The 21160-nt window shown below is 37.7% G+C and overlaps 1 protein-coding gene across 1 annotated transcript; it reads left to right on the forward strand.

Moving 5' to 3' along the window:
- The first annotated feature begins 1038 nt into the window (after nucleotides 1-1038).
- LOC132161962 (protein TIC 56, chloroplastic) lies at nucleotides 1039-4814 on the forward strand. Its single transcript, XM_059572189.1, has 5 exons — nucleotides 1039-1897; nucleotides 2398-2595; nucleotides 3192-3474; nucleotides 3961-4123; nucleotides 4450-4814. Exons 1-5 carry the CDS (start codon nucleotides 1192-1194, stop codon nucleotides 4609-4611), a joined length of 1512 nt encoding a protein of 503 aa, XP_059428172.1. The 5' UTR covers nucleotides 1039-1191; the 3' UTR covers nucleotides 4612-4814.
- Nucleotides 4815-21160: the final 16346 nt, after the last annotated feature.

A 21160-nucleotide genomic window follows, 5' to 3' on the forward strand; every position in this document is an offset into this window, starting at 1 on the left:
ACTAATGACTTTTGTCCCATTAGGCATGGTCCCAGCAAATTGAGCTACATCTTAAAGACTTATAAAAAAACTTTTTTAACTAAAAACTGTCTTTTAATTTACTGAAGAAAAAATATTTCCATAAATGTGAAAAAGAAGCATTTTGGGTTATAATTTCTTTTGGGTGTCTTCTTCTTTAATATGTTGCATTTTTCAAATCGATTGATAAAAGGAATGTCTGTAACTTTAGAATCTATAATTTATTTTAAAATTATTATAAGGGATTTGATGTGTGAAATGCCACCCACCATGGCACCACCACAATAGCCATTTTTAAAAAAGAAAAGAAAAGAAAAGAAAAGAAAAATGCTTTGTTGTATTTATTTATTTAAAATAAGAGTAAATTTATTTAATAGATTGTTATTCAAGTGTCATACAATTGGAATGACATGATAATAAAAATTAACCATTTTTTTTTATAAGTACTAATCTAAATGATTGATTTTTATTAACACATAATCAAATCATATGCAATCATACATCATTCTATTAAATAATATTACTCTTAAAATCAACCGGGGATCCAAAATAGAGAGTATAAATCAGATTAAATTTTGCAAACAATGTTTCCACGTTTGATGTTGTTTCATTTAATTCAATTTATTTACTAATTTAAACCAATTCAGAATATATGCTCATCTATATTAATCACCTACTTTACATGTATTACTCCTTTTTTTTTTTTTTTTTTTTTTAATGTGGATTCGGAGCGTTATAAAAGTAATTATTATTTTTTTCATCAAAATCTATAAATCATTTTTTTTTAATATGGGATCGGAGTGTTGCCAAATAATAATATTTTTTTTTCACCAAAATCTATAAATCATCTTTTTTCTCTTCTTCTTTTTATTGTTTTTATTTTTTATTTTCCTTCTAAAAGTTGGAATATAATTGTTTTGAAAAGCCTCTCGACTTAGCCCAATAGGCATTGGTTTGTGGCCTATAAAGCCCAATATCTATACCTTCGGTCTTCTCTCATATCCTCTATCCATCTGCCTCACCAAGTAAGCTCAGTACACGCTAGGCGCTATCTATCTTCCTCCATTTCTCTAAACCTTCTGTCTCTCAGTTCTAAACCCTCCTTCATTTTCCTAGGCTCTCTGTGCAGCTCCTAAAACCCTAGCTCTCTCTCTCTCTCTCTCTCTCTCTCAAATGGCATCAATAAACTTCAACCCCTTCGACCACTGGTTCAACAAACCCACAAACCCCATCGCACCAATCAACCTCCTCTCATTCCACGACTCTTTCTCGCCCAAAACCCACACAAGTTTCGCCGCAATAAGCCTCTCGAACCCCTTCCGGAGAAACGCAAAACCCAAACCCAAAAAACCCGGTGACCCAAACCCAGACGAACCCGGCCCGTACCGCCAAATGCTGGACCAGTTTTTCTGGGAATGCGAGAACCTCCCCGATTACCGACACACCCCAGAGGTGGAGAAGATCCTGAACGAGGACCCGTTAGTCGAGAAGAAGGAGAACCCGACCCCGGAGGAGATTAGAGAGAACGAGGACTTCTGGGCCCGGTTCCAGGCCAGCCCGGTGGTGCAGTTTCTGGCCCGGGCCGAGGAGATCGCCGATAAGATCAATGAGCTGGAGCTGAAGGAGAACGACACGCCGTACCGCAAGGAGGACAAGAAGCTGTGGCAGGCGCTGCCGCACGTGCCGGGGTTGGACGGCAGGCCTATGCCGAGGAAGGCGATCAAGACGAAGGAGGAGTCAGACGACAAGTTTTGGGACTTTACGAAGCAATTCTTCTTCGGGCTTTGGGGTTTTCGTCAGAGGCCCTACCCTCCCGGCCGGCCCATCGATGTTGCTCAGGCTATTGGCTACAAACGCCTCGAGGAGCGGTACTATGATTGTAAGTTCGTATATTATTGATAATTTGATATAACATAACATAATTGGTCTTGTATTCATCCATAAATAAATAAAAAACATAATTGGTCTCGTATTTCGTGGATTCCTGTGTACTACTTTCTTTGTATTAGGGTCTATGAATGAATTTACATTATTTATAAAAAATAAAATAAAAAATTGGCAGGTTAAAATTGCTTTTCAAAATCAGTCGAAAACTGGAATGATTTTATAAGAATGATGGATTGAAAACATGAATAAATTCACGTGTAAAAGTCAAACCCGATCTTACCAAAGTTTAATTGCTTTTTTCAAAATCACATTTTCATTAACCGCTACACCAAATGGGCCCTAAGCTATTATATCATAATGATATAAATGTACATTGGCGATCTGGTGCATAAATGTGATAGTTTTGCTTAGAATGTTGTTATCATACGATTTTGGTTTCTGGGTGGTTTCCTGTTTTGTATGTTTTGTTCATTTATGTTGTTGTTGGTGAAGTTATCATGAGAAGTGGTGGATGGTACTACAAGGATCGAATGGGTCGAACTAGGGGACCTTCTGAGCTAATACAGCTTAAAACAGCTTGGGGTGGTGGGATTATTGATAAGGACACTTTCATTTGGGGTGACGACATGGATGAATGGGCACCAATACACATGGTTTATGGCCTGGAACCTGCAATTGCCACTTGGGAAGGTTTGTTAAGCTTCCAACTTTTTCTTTTTCATTTATCTCTTTGAAATGGGTCGTTTCCTGCCCACGTGATACTGGAAATGATCTTATGGTTTGCTAATTTATTAAGAAAAGATGGCGCCCATGTTTGATAATGGCAATGATCTTGACCAGTTGTTCCTTTGCTTAGACTATATCTCCAGAAATAGCAAATGGTCATGGAAGGAAGAAAGTGATTTGTAGAGAGCAACTATTTTTGGTTAAACTACCACGATTAATAGATCCATCAGATTTCTTCGAGTTACTTTACGATTTATCTTAGGAGATGTCATGATGAGATTAGTAAATGTTGAGTCATAATGAGAAGAAAAATTCATATACCCCCTTCTTTTTCCTGTGAGGTTGAATGGAGAAATTTTGGAGGTTGAGAAAAAGGCTAATCATGTGAAATTACATAGAACATTTAACTACCTATGACTTCTTTAGTTGTGACACCGAAATAGGCCATGAAAAGTTATTTGGAATGGCCAACCCTGAAAGATGCTTCCATTGATTATGTGTAATTTACAGCTTTATACTGTTGCATATGGATTGTTAGCTTACTATTTGGTGATCTTCAGTTAGACTCGGTGCTGCTGCAACAGCTTTTCTACACAAACTACAAAAAGGTATTCCTCCTTGGGTTCCTCTCAAGGGACATGAGAAGAAAACCTATAAGCAGCTCCAAGAAGAGGCTATAGAGAGTAAGAGACGTGATCTAGCAGTACTCGAAGCTAATGGCGGTGTTTGGCCAGGGGTTAAGATTCCTAGTCATGCCCTATTCCTTTGGGCTAGTGGTTCTGAACTGACCTCACTTTTGGGTGAGGACCACATGCCAAACAAATACATACCGAAAGAACTTAGGTATGTCTATGCAGTTGATATTTCACATTTTCTTGTCTCTTCTACATCCAACTGGTGTAAGAGTAATAGTATATCCATCCGCAGAGGAAGCAACTAAAAAAGAGGTTATATTGCATGTCTCGCGTTCCGTCCGCTAGAATAGGATTTTCTTATTTTCACTTAAAGGAAAGAGAGGTAGGTTGGAGACATAGGGGTTATTGCTTTTCTTAATTAGGGATTTATGTAAGTCATAATTAGCCAATTATTTGGAGGAAAAAATAGTAAAAAGAATTGGAAATAAGTTGTTTGATCATAAGGATGCCTTCAATTGCGGAGGATCAGTGTTCTGTTAATTTTGTTCCTCCTTATCACGTGTGTTCATTTGAAATAGTATTGCATGTCTAGCTGTTAATTTTGTTCCTCCTTATCTCGGGTGTTCATTTGAAATAGTATTGCATGTCTAGAGCTAGTCATCAAATTGATGTTTTGTTTGCGTATATCTGGCAGATACCAATTGGCCAAAATCATCCCTGGATTAAGGCCATGGGAGGTTTTAAGCGTAGAACAAGCAATGGATCAGATAACATATCGTGGAGAGTGGTATCGTGAACCTCTTGGTACATTCACAACGGGTCCTCCGTACATCAATCATTGGAATACGGACGTCAAGGTGAGACTTGTTTCCTACTTCAGGTTTTTGATTAGTTCTTTTAGCCTGCCTGAGCTCTATGGTTATGTTAAACTTTAAAATAGCAAAGCTTAAAATAAAGTTCTTGGTCATTAATTAAATTGATTGTAGTCAAGGGTGAGAGTTGCTTCCTACTTATGGTTTTTGATTGGTTGTTTTAGATTGCTCGAGATTTGCATATTGTTGCTAAACTGTTTTGAATTTGCCTGAATCCTCTCCTTTAGAGTGCTCTATCTAAAAGATATGGAGCTAATTAAAGCATGTGCCTGTATAATCTATATAACCTTCTATGGGTTCTTTTCTTGCAGAGGTTGTTTAATCTTTTCAGCTACCTTACCACCCGAGTTTACAGCAAATTGGAGAAGACAATTCCGGGTTTTAATTCCATAATGGAGAAAGTCGAGGCTGATGTTACTGCAAGGCAAGCAAGAAGGAAAGCAAGGAGGGAGGCAAGGAAGAGAGCTGAGTAGAAGAAATGTTTGTAAGGTCGAGTTCAAAATAGCATCAGGAGATTTCATAGTTCTACCTTCCCTTCCTTTCATGTTGCAACTTATGCATGATCTTTCTGCTGTAAAACTGAAACGTTTGTATATTCAAAATGGAAGTGTTCGATGTACTTCATGTAGGGCACTTGGATTGTTCTGATTCAAATTCAAGGCTATTCTTTTGTTCACATGGGATGGGAGGATGGCAAAATCAGATGTAAAATGTTTGAAAAATCTTGGTCTTGTTTGAAAATACATATATTTTAAAATTTTGATTTCTGAAATGTGATTTTAACAGTAAGAACATGACACAGTTTTCTGATGTTTTATTCCCTGGAGATATATTTAGTATATTTTGTCTGAAAACAGAAAAAAAAAAAAAACTTCTTAGTTTCATCCCCCAAAATGTGATCTTTTAAAAGCTAATCAAATAATATAGAAATTTGGCTATCGTAATAAAGGTGAGTTACGGGCTCACTTGTTTTAGGTAGGTAGGTTTCACATTTTAAGTTGTTCTAATAAGTCGGTTGCGCAACTCTTCATTTCCTTGATTCGGTCACCCCAATCTTGCAAATTGGTGGCGGCAAAAACCACCCCTAAGGGCCAGCCGCCAAAACAATTTTAAGGTTGGCCCTTGGGGCAAAACCACCCCAGGCCAAACGAGGGTGGCCAAGCCACCCTAGCAGCTTTGGGGGTGATTCGGCCATCCCCAAAATGGCTAGAGATGGCTCGCCACCTCTTTTTTTCAATTTTTTTTTTTTTTTAAAAAAAAAGAAAATTTAATTAGGTAAATTACAACCGTTCACCAACAACAATTGAAGTCTATCGGAGTTTCAACAAAAGAGATCAAGTATACAATTTCTTAGACCCTACTGTCACCTCCAAAATCCAGTTGAGGATTCAAAAAGATGTGAGATTAGCTATCAAAGTGGTAATGGCCAAATGGAGCATGCAGAGGGTTACTGCACAACTCTATCCGTGAAGTTGCAAGGTACTACTATCATTGCTGATTTTTATATTTTACCATGAGGAGGTTGTGATATGATTTTGGGAATTTATTGGTTGAGTTCCCTTGGCCTTATAGTTTGGGATTTTGCTAAGTTAACTATGGAGTTCTCTTTTATCTCTAAGAGTTATTTGGAAGGGCCTAAATCCTACTGAATCTTCTTTGGAAGATAGTAATACTTTTTTCTAGATTGCCTAATGATAAGCAAAAAGGATTAGTATTACAATTGATGCCCTCTACCAATTCTTCTCCCAAACTGGAAGTGAATACAGTTTTTGCTGCATTGTTAAAAGAGTTTAGTGCAGTGTTTGACGAACCAAAAGGTTTGCCGCCAGTGAGGTCTCATGACCATCAGATAGTCTTAAAGAAGGATACTCAACCGATATGTGTTAGGCCATACCGGTACCCTCATTACCAAAACGGGGAAATTGGGAAGATTGTTCAAGACTTGTTGGAGTCAGGAGCAATCAGACCTAGTCAATCTCCATTCTCTTCCCCTGTTTTATTGGTACAAAAGGCAAATGATAGTTGGCGCATGTGCATGGACTATTGTGCTTTAAATAAGGCTACTGCTAAGGACAAGTTTCCTATTCTGGTTGTGGATGAATTGTTTTTTTTTTTTTTTTTTGAAAATAGTAGTGGACCTTTTATTGAATCATCAAATGGCCAGAGCAAACTGCTCTAACAAAACGAGATCCCTGATACAATCAGGTAATTCAGTACACCATAAATGATCCAAAGCAAATTGAGCTGCATTTTTTGACAAGACATGTGCTGCGCTATTTCCCCCCCTTTTCACGAATGTGAACTGCCAGGAAGAGAAAGCTCTAGCTTCAACCCGTATATCCTCTATCACATGACCCAGCCTGCTGCGATCGGGACCCCCAGAGTTAATGGCATCAATTACCACTTTTGCATCCCCCTCGAACTGAACTCGTGTGAAGCCCAAATCTTTACAAAATTTAACTGCCAGTAGTGCCGCTGTTAGTTCCGCTGCCGAAGGATCAAGCAGCCCAGAATGAAAGGAACATCTTGCTGCAACCAGAACTCCATTGGAATCACGAACAACTGCCCCAAAACCAGTGCGACCTTGTGAGCTGTCAAGACCCGCGTCCCAGTTTGCCTTCACCCAGCCCACTGTTGGAGCCATCCACCTGATAGGATGTCGGTCAACCCCAGTGGAGGGTTCGGCACCCCAGTTGTGGATGAATTGTTGGATGAACTCCACGGTGCTCAGATTTTTTCTAAACTGGATCTCAGATCTGGTTATCACCAGATTAGGGTCAGACTTGAGTATATACCTAAAACAGCCTTTCGAACTTATGAGGGCCATTACGAGTTCTTAGTTACGCCCTTAGGGTTAACTAATGCTCATTTTCAGGGTCTTATGAATCATGTATTTCGGCCTTATCTAAGAAAGTTCGTTTTGGTGTTCTTTGATGACATCCTAGTGTACAACAAGGATGAGAAGGATCATTTGATGCATTTGAGGTTGGTTTTGGAGACTTTAAAAGTCCAACAGTTATTTGCTGAGGCTGTAAAGTGTAAATTTGGCTGTAGAGAGATTGAATTTCTCGGTCATGTGATTTCAGCAGAAGGTGTCAGGGTTGATCCAGCCAAGATTGAAGGAATGTTATCTTGGCCAATTCCTAAGTCCCTCAAGTCTCTAAGGGGTTTTCTAGGGCATACATGGTACTATAGGAAATTTGTTCGAGCCTATGGTCAAATTGCAGCCCCATTGACTACTTTGTTGAAGAAAGATTGTTGTGTAGAGTGATGAGGCTACTGCTGCATTTAATCAGTTCAAGGAAGCAGTGACTACTCCTCCGGTTTTGATTCTACCGGATTTTTCCAAAGTTTTCACCATTGAATGTGAAGCTTCAAGGGTAGGAATAGGAACTGTCTTGATGCAGGACTCTAGGCTTGTGGCCTTCTACAGTAAAGCTTTGAAGGGGAAAGTTCTTAATTACTCCACTTATGAAAAAGAGCTATTGGTCTTAGTTTCAGCTGTTACAAAGTGGAGACCCTATTTACTAGGGCAAACTTTTAAGGTCAAAACTGATCATCAGAGTTTGAAATTCTTGCTGGAGCAGAAAATTGGTACTCCTCAGAAGAAATGGATTACTAAATTGTTGGGCTATGATTTTACAATTGAGTACAAGGTGGGGTGGGACAATGTAGTAGCTGATGCTCTATCCAGAAAAATGGAAGAAGGGGCTGGGGCTGAATCTATTCCAGAGGGTACACTGCTACTCCTTACATTTCCTAACCCAACTTGGGTATAGGACATCAAGGATGGCTATTTACAAGATTCTAGTTTACAGCAACTCATCCTGGATTTGGAGAATGGTCTTAACTCTAATCCCAAGTTTAGTCTTCAGAGTGGGTTACTCCTTTCTAAGAGTAGGTTGTATGTACGGCCCTTACTAGCCCTAAAGACTCGTATACTACATTTGGTTCATGAAAAAGCCCTACTGCGGGTCACGTACCAAAAGACCCTACAACGAGCCAAGCATGATTTTTACTGGCCTAGAATGAGGGCTGACATTAAGCACTACATCAAGCATTGTGAGTCTTGTCAAAGGAATAAGCATGAGACTTTACTTCCTGCGGGCCTTCTCCAGCCACTACCTATTCCTACTCGAGTTTGGGCCAAGATTTCCATGGACTTTGTTGAAGGGCTACCTTTATCTCAAGGTAACAATGCAGTCATGGTGGTAGTGGACATCTCAGTAAGTATGCTCACTTTATTCCCATTTTGCATACCTTTACAGCAATTGTGGTTGCTGATCAATTTATGCGTTATTTTTTCAAGCTACATGGCATGCCAGTTTCAATTGTGAATTACATAGATGCCATCTTCACTAGTTCCTTTTTGCAAGAATTGTTCAAGCTTGAAGGAACCAATTTATCAATGAGCACCGCTTATCACCTACAGATCGATGGTAAAATAAAGATAGTCAATAAGTATTTAGAACGTTATCTAAGATGATATGCACGACACAAATAAAATAGGGGAAAATGCAGTTTACCCCCCCTGAAGTTTTAGGAGTTTTTCAATTTTAACCCCAAAGTTCAAAAATTGGCAATCTACCCCCCTGAAGTTTCAAAAATTGGCAATTTAAACCTTCCGTTTAATTTTTCCGTTAAATTGGACGGAAATCTTTTTAAAAAAGCCTGAGGGTACTGATGTAATTTCACAGATTTCCGTCCATTTAGACGGAAAAATTAAACGGAGGGTTTAAATTGCCAATTTTTGAAACTTCAGGGGAGTAGATTGCCAATTTTTGAACTTTGGGGTTAAAATTGAAAAACTCCTGAAACTTCAGGGGGGTAAACTGCATTTTCCCTAATAAAATAAAACAAAGAAAAATTGGACAGTTAGATACATACCTTCACAAAAGTTTGGAGCATATTTTTAGATAAGTCAACCTCGGTTGACGAATTGCCTTCACCTTGAAATAAACTTTTTTGAATACTATTGTTGAGAGAGGAAATTAGTTCATCGTCAATTACATATGTTCCTTTATTGAACTCCAAGTACAGTGCCATGGAGTTCAACATGTCCTAAAACAAAAACAAAAAAGAAAATTACAGTTTATCCCCTCAAAGTTGACAACGTTTTTCAATTCGAACATCAAAGTTTAAATTTTTGCAATCCACCCCCACAAAGTTCCAATTTTTTTCAATTCAACCAATATCATCCCAAAATTCTCATATTGCTCATGATTTTTATTTTTTTATTTTTTTATTTTTTATGAAAACAAAAAAAAATTTGCTGGTGCAAAAATGACCAGATGACCAAAGGGTTGGCTACGGCCACCCCGAATTTTTTTTAAAATTTTTTTATAAAAAATAAAAAAATAAAAATTATGGGCAATATGAGAAGTTTTGGATAAAATTTGTCAAATTGCAAAAACTTGGAACTTTGGGGGGTGGATTGCAAGAATTGAAAAACGCTGTCAACTTTGAGGGGGTAAACTGTAATTTTCCCAAAAACAAAAAATCAAATAACAAATTATAGCAAAAATAAAATACTAAAAAAAAAAAAATCATTCAGATACCTAATTAGATACATATTTTAACCATTAAATTGATTGTTTGATCGCCAAAAATGACACCGCCATCGGCTTTCACTTTGTCACTACGAATGCGTTGCAGCATGCAACGAATTGCATCCCAACAGCAACAGCATCCGGGTTGGCATTCCGGTTGATTACAATGTAGATAATCTCCAAATACTTGATTGCAATATCCAAGAGATTTTGAGTCAATTCCAAATTAAAAAGCTATGCAAGACTCTATTTCTTCACGAAATACATATCCACCTTTAGCTATTGGAAAAAGAGACGAAATAGGTCTCATTTGAAGAACGACAATGGCCACAAATATGGTACTATCACCTATTACGACAATCCTGGCAATCCATATTGATAATAGAAGTCTACAGCTATTTTAGAGTAGAATCTAAGACCAGATTGATAGTAGAAGTCACAAATATGGCACTATCACCTATTACGGCAATCCTAGCAATTCAGATTGATAGTAAAAGTCTACAGTTATTTTAGAGTAGAATCTAAGACCAGATTGATAGTAGAAGTCTACAGCTATTTTAGAGTAGAATCTAAGACTAGATTAATAGTTATGTGGACAATGTCATCATAGTTACTGTATACAAAAAGCATAGCTTGATTTCCTCATATTATTGGAAATAAGATCTTATTGAGATCTCGAACTTGTTGAAGATGAGCTCTATTGAGATTTCAAATGTAATAATATAAAATATGATTTATTTAATTGAATTGGGAGCGTAATAAGTATGCAAAGTTAATAATAATAATAATAATATTTCTTATTATTAGCGTGAGAAACACCCGCTAGGGGTTGGGCTCCTCCAACCCAGTATTATCGTTAGAAACAGCTTGAAGGAACCAATTTATCAATGAGCACCGCTTATCACCCACAGATCGATGGTAAAATAAAGATAGTCAATAAGTATTTAGAACGTTATCTAAGATGATATGCATGACACAAATAAAATAAAACAAAGAAAAATTGGACAGTTAGATACATACCTTCACAAAAGTTTGGAGCATATTTTTAGATAAGTCAACCTTGGTTGACGAATTGCCTTCACCTTGAAATAAACTTTTTTTGAATAATATTGTTGAGAGAGGAAATTAGTTCATCGTCAATTACTTCTGTTCCTTTATTGAACTCCAAGTACAGTGCCATGGAGTTCAACATGTCCTAAAACAAAAAACAAAAAATCAAATAACAAATGACAGCAAAAATAAAATACTAAAAAAAAAAAAAAAAAAAATCATTCAGATACCTAATTAGATACATACTTTAACCAATAAATTGATTGTTTGATCGCCAAAAATGGCACCGCCATCGGCTTTCACTTTGTCACTACAAATGCATTGCAGCATGCAACGAATTGCATCCCCAACAGCAACAGCATCCAGGTGGGCATTCCGGTTGATTACAATGTAGATAATCTCCAAATACTTGATTGCAATATCCAAGAGATTTTAAGTCAATTCCAAATTAAAAGGCTATGCGACATACTCTATTTCTTCACGAAATACATATCCACCCTTGGCTATTGGAAAAAGAGACGAAATAGGTCTCATTTGAAAAACGACAATTGTCACAAATATGGTACTATCACCTATTACGGCAATCCTGGCAATCCAAATTGATACTAGAAGTCTATAGCTATTTTAGAGTAGAATCTAAGACCAGATTGATAGTAGAAGTCACAAATATAGTATTATCACCTATTACGGCAATCCTGGCAATCTAGATTGATAGTAGAAGTCTACAGCTATTTTAGAGTAGAATGTAAGACCATATTGATAGTAGAAGTCTACAGCTATTTTAGAATAGAATCTAAGACCAGATTGATAGTTATGTGGACAATGTCATCCTAGTTACTGTATACAAAAAGCATAGCTTGATTTCCTCATATTATTGGAAATAAGCTCTTATTGAGATCTCGAACTTGTTGAAGATGAGCTCTCATTGAGATTTCAAATGTGATAATATAAAATATGATTTATTTAATTGAATTAGGAGCGTAATAAGTATGCAAAGTTAATAATAATAATAATAATAATAATAATAATTAATTATTATTATTATTATTATTATTGTTATTATTATTATTATTATTAGCGTGAGAAACACCCGACAGGGGTTGGGCTCCTCCGACCCAGTATCATCGTTAGAAACAGCTTGAAGGAAGCAATTTATCAATGAGTACCGCTTATCACCTACAGATCGATGGTAAAATAAAGATAGTCAATAGGTATTTAGAACGTTATCTAAGATGATATGCATGACACAAATAAAATAAAACAAAGAAAAATTGGATAGTTAGATACATACCTTCACAAAAGTTTGGAGCATATTTTTAGCTAAGTCAACCTCGGTTGATGAATTGCCTTCACCTTGAAATTAACTTTTTTGAATAATATTGTTGAGAGAGGAAATTAGTTCATCGTCAATTACTTTTGTTCCTTTATTGAACTGCAAGTACAGTGCCATGGAGTTTAACATGTCCTAAAACAAAAAACAAAAAATCAAATAACAAATGACAGGAAAAATAAAAAATCATTCAGATAACTAATTAGATACATACTTTAACCAATAAATTGATTGTTTGATCGCCAAAAATGGCACCACCATCGTTTCACTTTGTCACTGCAAATGTGTTGCAACATGCAACGAATTACATCCCAACAACAACAGCATCCGGGTTGGCATTTCGGTTGATTACAACGTAGATAATATCCAAATGCTATTATTATTATTATTCCTCAAATTCTGTGAGACCAAGATCTTCTAAATGTTCTCACAGTTTTTGAAAAAGTTGTCGTCAATGGCGAACAATCAGCCAATGTTCCCGTGGTAACGACCGAGGTTCGAGAATGTGAGTTAGAAATAGATGACACTACTATTGGCGAACAATCAGAGCAGCATCCCATGGAAGAACTATCAATTCCCTTCAGACACAGCACTCGGTTCGCGCTTAGGGAGCCTCATGCTCGAGGGGAGTCTGAAATTGAGAATGAGCCAAATGAAGAATCAGCCATTGAGCCGTTGCAACATCCATGGAGGAGGTGTCAATTACCGCCAGACACAGCACTCGGCTTGCGCTCAGGGAGCGCCTACTCTAGGGGAGTCTGATATTGAGAATGAGCCAAATGAAGAATCAACCATTGAATCGTTGCAACATCGCATGGCAAAGGTGTTAATTACCCTCAGACGTAGCACTCGGTTCAGGGACAAGTCGCCTACTCTAGTATGTAATTTTTTTAAAACACGACGCAAACGCAACATCAAGAAGGGCGAGACAAGTGATGCCCGAGGAGCGGCTCCTCAAAAAACGGGCAAGACAATCCTATTTGTGGCTTAGGTATATATCCAAATTGAACGACAAATTTTTTTTGTAGGGGTTGGTTTGTTTTGACGTTTCTTTATCTTATTTTCTATTAATGGCTCGGGAGGAACTGGCGGGTTTTGTTCATTCTGCCATGGAAAGAACCATAGCAGTGTTGGAACTTGTTCATTCTGCCATAGAAAGAACCATAGCAATGCCGGCAGTGTCAGAACTTGTTCGTTCTGCCATGGAGAGAACCATGGCAATGCCGGAACGGATGTGTGTCGCTGTGTATCATCGAAAGAAGAAACCAGTGGTAGCTGTTTCTAATGATGATACCTAGCCGGAGGATCCCAACCCCCTGGCAGGTGTTTCTCACGTGCCAAGCTACTTTCCAACCCCTAAAGAAGAAACCGGAGGCATATGATTGTAACGATGATATTAGGTTGGAGGAGCCCATAACTGATGACATTGATACTGGGCTGGAGGAGCCCAAACCCTGGCAGGTGTTTCTCTCACTGATACTGGGTTAGAGGATCCCAAACCCCTGTCAGGTGTCTCTCACCCTGATATTGGGCCGAGAGTAATGCTAGAAGTCACTTTTATGTCCCTCTTGTGTCACTCAAAGAATGACGTGGCTTCTAAAATTACTATTGGCCTTATGATTGATTATTATTGAATTTTGATTAAATTGTGATTTTCGAAGCTACATCATTCTTAGATAGACACAAGAGGGATACAAATGTGACTTTTAGAATTACTCACTGGACCGAAGGGGTCAATAATTGTGGACCCTCAACCTACTTTCCAACCCTTGAAGAAGAAACTTGTAGCAGGTTATTCTAACGATGATACTGGGCCAAAGGAGCCCATAACCGATGACACTAATATTGGGCCGGAGGAGCCCAACCCCCGGCAGGTGTTTCTATCGCTGATACTGGGCTGAAAGGGTCAATAGTCTTCAATAATTGTGGACCCCCAACCTACTTTTCAACTCTTGATGAAGAAACCAATGGCAGGTGATTCTAACAATGATACTGGGCTAGAGGTGCCCATAACCAATTACACTGATACTGGACCGGAGGAGCCCAACCCCCTAATAGGTGTTTCTCATGCTGATATTGGGCCGAATGGGTCAATAACTATGGACCCCAACCTACTTTCCAACCCCTGAAGAAGAAACCAATGGCATGTGATTCTAACAATGATATTGGGTCGTAGGAGCTCATAAATGATGACGCTGATACTGGGCCGGAGGATCCCAACCCCCTGGGAGGTGTTTGTCACGTTGATACTGGGCCGAATGGGTAAAATACTATGGACACCCAGCCTACTTTCTAACATCTCAAGAAGAAATCAGTAGGAGGTGATTCTAATAATGATACTGGACCAGAGGAGTCCATAACCAATGACGTTAATGCTAGGCCAGAGGTGCCCAACCCCTGGCAGGTGTTTCTCTCACTGATATTGGGCCGAAGGAGTCAATAACTGTGGACCCCCAACCTACTTTCCAACACTTGAAGAAGAAATCAGTGGCAGGTTATTCTAACGATGATACTGACCAGAGGAGCCCATAAACGATGACGTTTATACTGGGCCGGAGGAGCCCAACCCCCTGGCAGGTGTTTCTCACGCTAATATTGGGCCGAATGGGTCAAAAACTGTTGACACCCAACCTACTTTCTAACATCTCAAGAAGAAATTAGTAGGAGGTGATTCTAACGATGATCCTGAGATCATTTGGACTGTTGATGACAACAATAGAAATATGTTTCATATTTCAATTTTACACCGATACGAGAGTGCATTCAATTTAATACATGAGATTGGTGTGTTTGGGAATATTATTTCATGTAATTAATTGTGACAATATGGGGAACAATATGCTATATATGGCTAGTAAATTGGCTCCAATTGGTAGACTACGAGTGATCATTACCTCTTATGACTCGCATGACATAAATGATCCTTGAAACACAAGGATATTTGAAGCAACCCACAGCTGTCAATTAAACATATTGTTTAACTTGTAAAAATGAAGAAGCTTAAAAGGTACAATACTAGGATTTTGAACAGTAGTTGAAGGAAGATAGAAGCCTGGTGGTGGGCCTGTTCTACTACCGGTGTGCCTGTTCTCCAATAATTAAAAGGTTGGTGGACTGGATTAGATTGCGTGCATATCAACTTGGAGGGCTTCTCTCCAACACCCATATTTTGCATTTCTTAGTTTCCTTCCTATGCATACATAGAATAATGCATGAAGACCATTTTTAGACACAGAATAAATTAATGATAATTTCAATTCGTGACTGAAATTCTAGTGCGTGCCTTTCTATCCACCTAGTATTCTTTCCCCATCTTTTTACTCTAGCATTTTAGTAAATATTAAATAATGCCTTTTGACCTTTCCATGATTTATGTAGGTAGCCTTGTATATTATATAGTCTTTATGGTTATAAGAATTTTGAACTCCTTTAATCTATGAATGTAATTTTGATTTCTTTATAGCTATAATTTGATGACATGGAACTCATAGCACACATCTGCAAGAAAAAAGCCTATTGTGGATAGGCCTTATAGAAAATAGTCTATACTTTTTAACAGATGGAAGTCATAGGAACTTTTGTTATTTTGCAATCAAATGCCGTTGGACATTTTGGTAAATCTTAATCTTGTTGTGTCAAGATAAAGATCGTCTTCAAGAATACTTATGGTAGAACTTGGATTTTGGAAGAACCATTATAAATATAAAATGTTTGCCTACCCCTATGTTCAATTGTCATCGTGATATATGATTGCCAAGAAGGTGATATATGATTGCCAAGAAGGTGCACAAACGGTGTCTCCAACTCTGGCATGCTTGAGAGTTGAGAATAGAGTCTAGTTGCTGCAATGAATTATTCCCCAAAAGGTCTATCCTTAACATAACTTTTTTTTTTTAGAAAAAAAAAAAAAAAAAAAAACCCAATGACGAATAAACATCAATTTTTGAAATTTTCAATACTCTGCATTAAATCTGGATGCCTTGATAGAGATTAGAGAATGATGATCTCACCTAATTTCCTTTTTATATAGGTAAATAAAAGAAAATAAAGATGCCCAAAACAACTAAAATAATTTTTTTTTTGGGGGGGCAGGGTTAAGAGTTTAATTTGATGAGAAGCAGATACAAAAAATTTGCACAATCTAAAAATACAAAGTATATATCATTAAGATCGAGTTTGGAAATTAGCAAAAAAATAAATAGATTCTTGGATTTGGCAAAGCAGCTAGAGCTCATACATCAATACTCTTTTATACCCTAAAGCTGATTTGGCGTGATCCACCATAACATGAAAATAAGTTTTATCATATTCGTCATACAAAAATCATTAGGCACACAAAATTAATTATCCAAATGGTGAAAGCTACTGTGGGTTCTCTGGAAGGCGGTAGAGGTTCTCTGGACCCACCTCCTATGGTGGAAGAAGAAGTCGTGGAGGAAGAAGCAGACCCACAACCCACACCCTTTGGAGGAAGAAGCACACCCACACATTTGTTGGAAGAAGCCGACCCACACTCAACTCCTTTGGGAAGATACAGTCTGCGAAATACGTTGAGGATTGGATATGGAGAAGGGCGAGGGTCTACACGTAGAGAATACGAAGCCGACCCACACCCACATCTTTTGGACGACATGGCTGCTGACATGGCTGCTCTGGAAGGTAGCGGAGGTGCTCTGGATGAAGACAACCCACACCCTTTGGAAGAAGAAGCCAATTCACACCCACCTCCTTGAGCAATGATCTTAGGTGTGAATCAGCTTCTTCTTCCAAATGGTGTGGGTGTGGGTCATCTTCATCTAGAGCACTTCCGCTGCCTTCCATAGCAACCATGTCATCAGCCACATCATCCAAAAGATGTGGATGTGGGTCGGCTTCTTCTCTGTGTGTAGACCCTCGCCCTTTCTCCATATCCAATCCTCAACGTATTTTACAGACTGTATCTTTCCAAAGGAGGTGGGTGTGGGTCAGCTTCTTACTCCAAAGGGTATAGGTGCGGGTGTGGGTCAGCTTCTTCCTCCAAAGGGTGTGGGTGGGGGTCGACTTCTTCCTCCACGGCTTCTTCTTCCACCACAGGAGGTGGGTCCAAAGAACCTCCGCTGCCTTCCAGAGAACCCACGCCACCTTGAAGAGAACCCACTCCTTGCTTTCCTTCTTGCTTGCCTTGCAGTAACATCAGCGTCGACTTTCTCCATTATCGTATGAAAACCCGGAATTGCCTTCTCCAATTTGCTGTAAACTCGGGTGCTAAGGTAGCTGAAAAGATTAAATAACCTCTGCAAGAAAAGAACCCATAGAAGGTTATATAGATTATACAGGCACATGCTTTTTTATTAGCCCCATATCGTTTAGATAGAGCACTCTAAAGGAGAGGATTCAGGCAAATTCAAAACAGTTTAGCAACAAAATGCAAATCTCGAGCAAACTAAAACAACCAATCAAAAACCTGAAGTAGGAAGCACGTCTCACCCTTGACTACGATCAATTTAATTAACTGAAAAACTCCTTTTTTTAAAAAGATTAATGATCAGGAACTTATTTTTTAGGCTTTGCTATTTTAAAGTTTAACATAACCATAGAGCTCAGGCAGGCTAAAAGAACTAATCAAAAACCTGAAGTAGGAAGCAAGTCTCACTTTGACGTCCTTATTCCAATGATTGATGTATGGAGGACCTGTAGTGACTGTACCAAGAGGTAAACAATATCACTCTCCACGATATGTTATCTGATCCATTGCTTGTTCTATGCTTAAAACCTCTCATAACCTTAATCCAGGGATGATTTTGGCCAATTGGTATCTGCCAGACATATGCAAACAAAACATCAACTTGATGATTAGCTCTCCACATGCAATTCTATTTCAAATGAACATCCGTGATAAGGAGGAAGCAAATTAACAGCTAGACATGCAATACTATTTCAAATGAACACACGTGATAAGGAGGAACAAAATTAACAGAACACTGATCCTCCACAATTAAAGGCATCCTTTTGATCAAACAACTTATTTCCAATTCTTTTTACTATTTTTCCTCCAATAATTGGCTATAATTATGACTTACATAAATCCCCAATTAAGAAAAGCAATAACCCCTATGGTTCGAGCAGTTTTCTCGGGCTATGCAGAGATTTGGTTACAAGCAGAGCTAGGCTGATGATACACTCTTCATTAAGAATTTCACACAAGGAAAGTTACAATATTGAGGGGGAGTGTTGAAGATGGAAACTTACGATTTGATCCTCCTTGATTTATGTTTATTTTACGTTGATTTGATCAGATTGTAATATTTTATTATTCCTTTCCATATTAGGATTTAGGTCTTTTCTATTTAACCCATGTAGTCGTATGGAACCGACACAATGAAATAAGAATTCTTCTCTTCCTTCCTCAAGTTCTCCTTTCTACAACTACCACACAACAAATTAAAAAACTAAAACAGCAACAAAATCATAAAATTACCCTAGAGGTCTAGGGTGTTATAGATATCATTAGGGAAGCCACAACTTTCTATTTAAAATACTCTTATTTTTTTCTTTTATTATTTAGATATCTTATGCACGATTTTCTTTAAAGCTTTTGCTCTCTAGTTTGGTCTAAAAGGCAAACTTGTACTATGTCATGGTTTTTTAATTGGGTGGTAAAACACATCTATATCAAGTGACAGTTTGCCCTGTTCATGTAATTGGTGAACAAATGCATGAGGAAATGGAGCAGAAGATGAGCAAGCTGGCAATGGAGCAGAAGACTTCGAATATGAACAATGCAATAAAAGCTCACATGAACTAGTGACATGCGGGCCTACAACTGAATTTAGTGAGTTCAATTCGACGCCACAGTATTAGAGATATGAAACTCATTCTCAACTTGAATTGGACCTCATCAAGCACTTATGACAACTACATAGCGAGGCAGGAACTTGTGATGAAGAAATGATATGATCATTGTTATTGGAAGGTTTATGTATTTCAATTATTATTGTTATGTTTGTGGCTGTAGCTCTTCAATGTAAACTTTCTTTCTAATAAGTGAAACGCTGTTATCACAAACATTTTTTAATCCTAGCCTACACAACCATTAACAAAGCATTTTTCGTTTTATTGCTTAAGGTGCTAAAAACACAACTACCATTGCTAAATAAACATATATAAGAAATCCAAGAGCAAGCAATTATGAAAAAGAGCAAGCAAAATTCTCTCTCTTTTTTGGCTTAGTTTAAAATGAAACAGATGGCTATTCCATTAGAGTACATTCCCCACATAATCCCTTCACTTCCATGCAAAACCTCCAGAACAAATTTTATAAAAATATAAAAGAAGAAGTCAGAGAGAAATCTCCATCTTAAGAATGTAAGATACTCCCAAAAGCCTAGTAGTCAATAAAACATACCTCCTTCAAATGCTGCCAAATCTGTTGGATTGTGGTCTTTTGTAAATCCTGTAGGCTGTAATAACCTATTGACTTTGATCTCCATGAGTATCTTGCAAATTTCATATCAAGGTTGCACTTACCTTGATGATCATACAGACCCGCCGCCTCAATGGCCTGTGTAGCAAAATAGTATTATACATCAATATCGTTTTGACAACAAGTGTTCCTAGCATGCACATCAAAAAGATGGCCAAAATACTAGAATTTGATCACCGAATCTCTAGAATCTTACTTTTTCAAAACCTTGCTGAATATACATCTTCAAAAAACCTACAACCAATTCAACAATATAACATTTCTTCCAATTTTTCTGAATTTTACTCTCTTTCTATCCAGAAGTACCCAAATAAAATGCTCCATGCGAATATAACTAGAATTCATCTCAAATTAACATACGTAGGAAATTGTCCACAAATATCCCATGAAGACAACAAAACTACTTATGGCTGCCCATTTACCAAATATCCCCCCATTAACTACTTACGGCTACCCATTTTCGAAAACCAATCATTTCAATACCACAGATGCATAAACACAGACCAGCACCGACAAAAGTATACCCTTTTGTTTGGTTGCAGAGAAAAACATGGAAAAGAAAAAGGAAATGCAAAATTCAACAAAATTGTCTTATTATGATCATTTTAGCGGGGCTTTTGTTTTCTCAAGCCCCACGTGCTGACAAGTGATAGCTAAACATTCAAAATTTCATCCAAATTCCTGTCCTGCATTTTCCCAGCAAAGAAACAGAATCCCAGGATTTCTTTAAACTGAACACTCATAACCCAACTGTAATTCACTAAACAAACAATATTGCTAATCAAAATCAGTAACTACCCTGAACCCAGAAATGAAAAGACATAACCATTACCAATACAGAGTAAATGTATTGTACCAAACATTCATAGCATAAGACTAACCACTTCAAGAGAGAGGGAGATTTTAGATGAAAAGCAAAGGATTTTATTCGCAAAGCAAAATTGGATAAAAAGCCCTAGACTTTGCAGACGATGCCCCACGCCGAGGTGTTTTTGTCTTGTTCCCACAGTAGCTCGGAGCTTGTGCAGAGCAGCAACGCAGTGTCAACCAAACTTAGATCCCACCCAATCACCAAAACTACAAACCAAACAAAAATCAACACCAAATCGCAGAGACAGAAACAACTAAACCCATAAACGCGCATAAAAAGGAACACAAACAGAAATCTATAGAACCAAACAGACCTGGCACGAAGAGGGAAAGAATGAGAGCGCCAAACTGACCTGGAATTAAAAATGTAAAGAAAAGAAATGGCGAGGTGAACTTGCTGACAATAGGCACATTTACTGGCACTACTGAACTTGCTGCAGGGGGATTTAGAGTTCACTCGCTAACATTTTGGCCAGAAATGTGTTTTGCCGAGCTTACTATGAATGCTCTTAGCTTAGGATCCGAACGTGGATGATGGAGCGAACGCAGGCGTAATTTTTTTATATTTAAATATTAATTATTTTATATTTATTTTAACATTTATATTATATATATATTTATTTAAAAATCATTATTCTTACTTTTTATGATGCATAATTACCAATCAAGTTTTTCAACAACGCATTTTCAATTGATAATATGGATATTTCATTTAATTTTTCTTGTGATATTCGCCATCTTAAGTAAGATTTTATCAAAGA

The sequence above is a fragment of the Corylus avellana genome, chromosome ca9, assembly GCF_901000735.1.
Source record: "Corylus avellana chromosome ca9, CavTom2PMs-1.0".
In the NCBI taxonomy this organism is placed as follows: domain Eukaryota; kingdom Viridiplantae; phylum Streptophyta; class Magnoliopsida; order Fagales; family Betulaceae; genus Corylus; species Corylus avellana.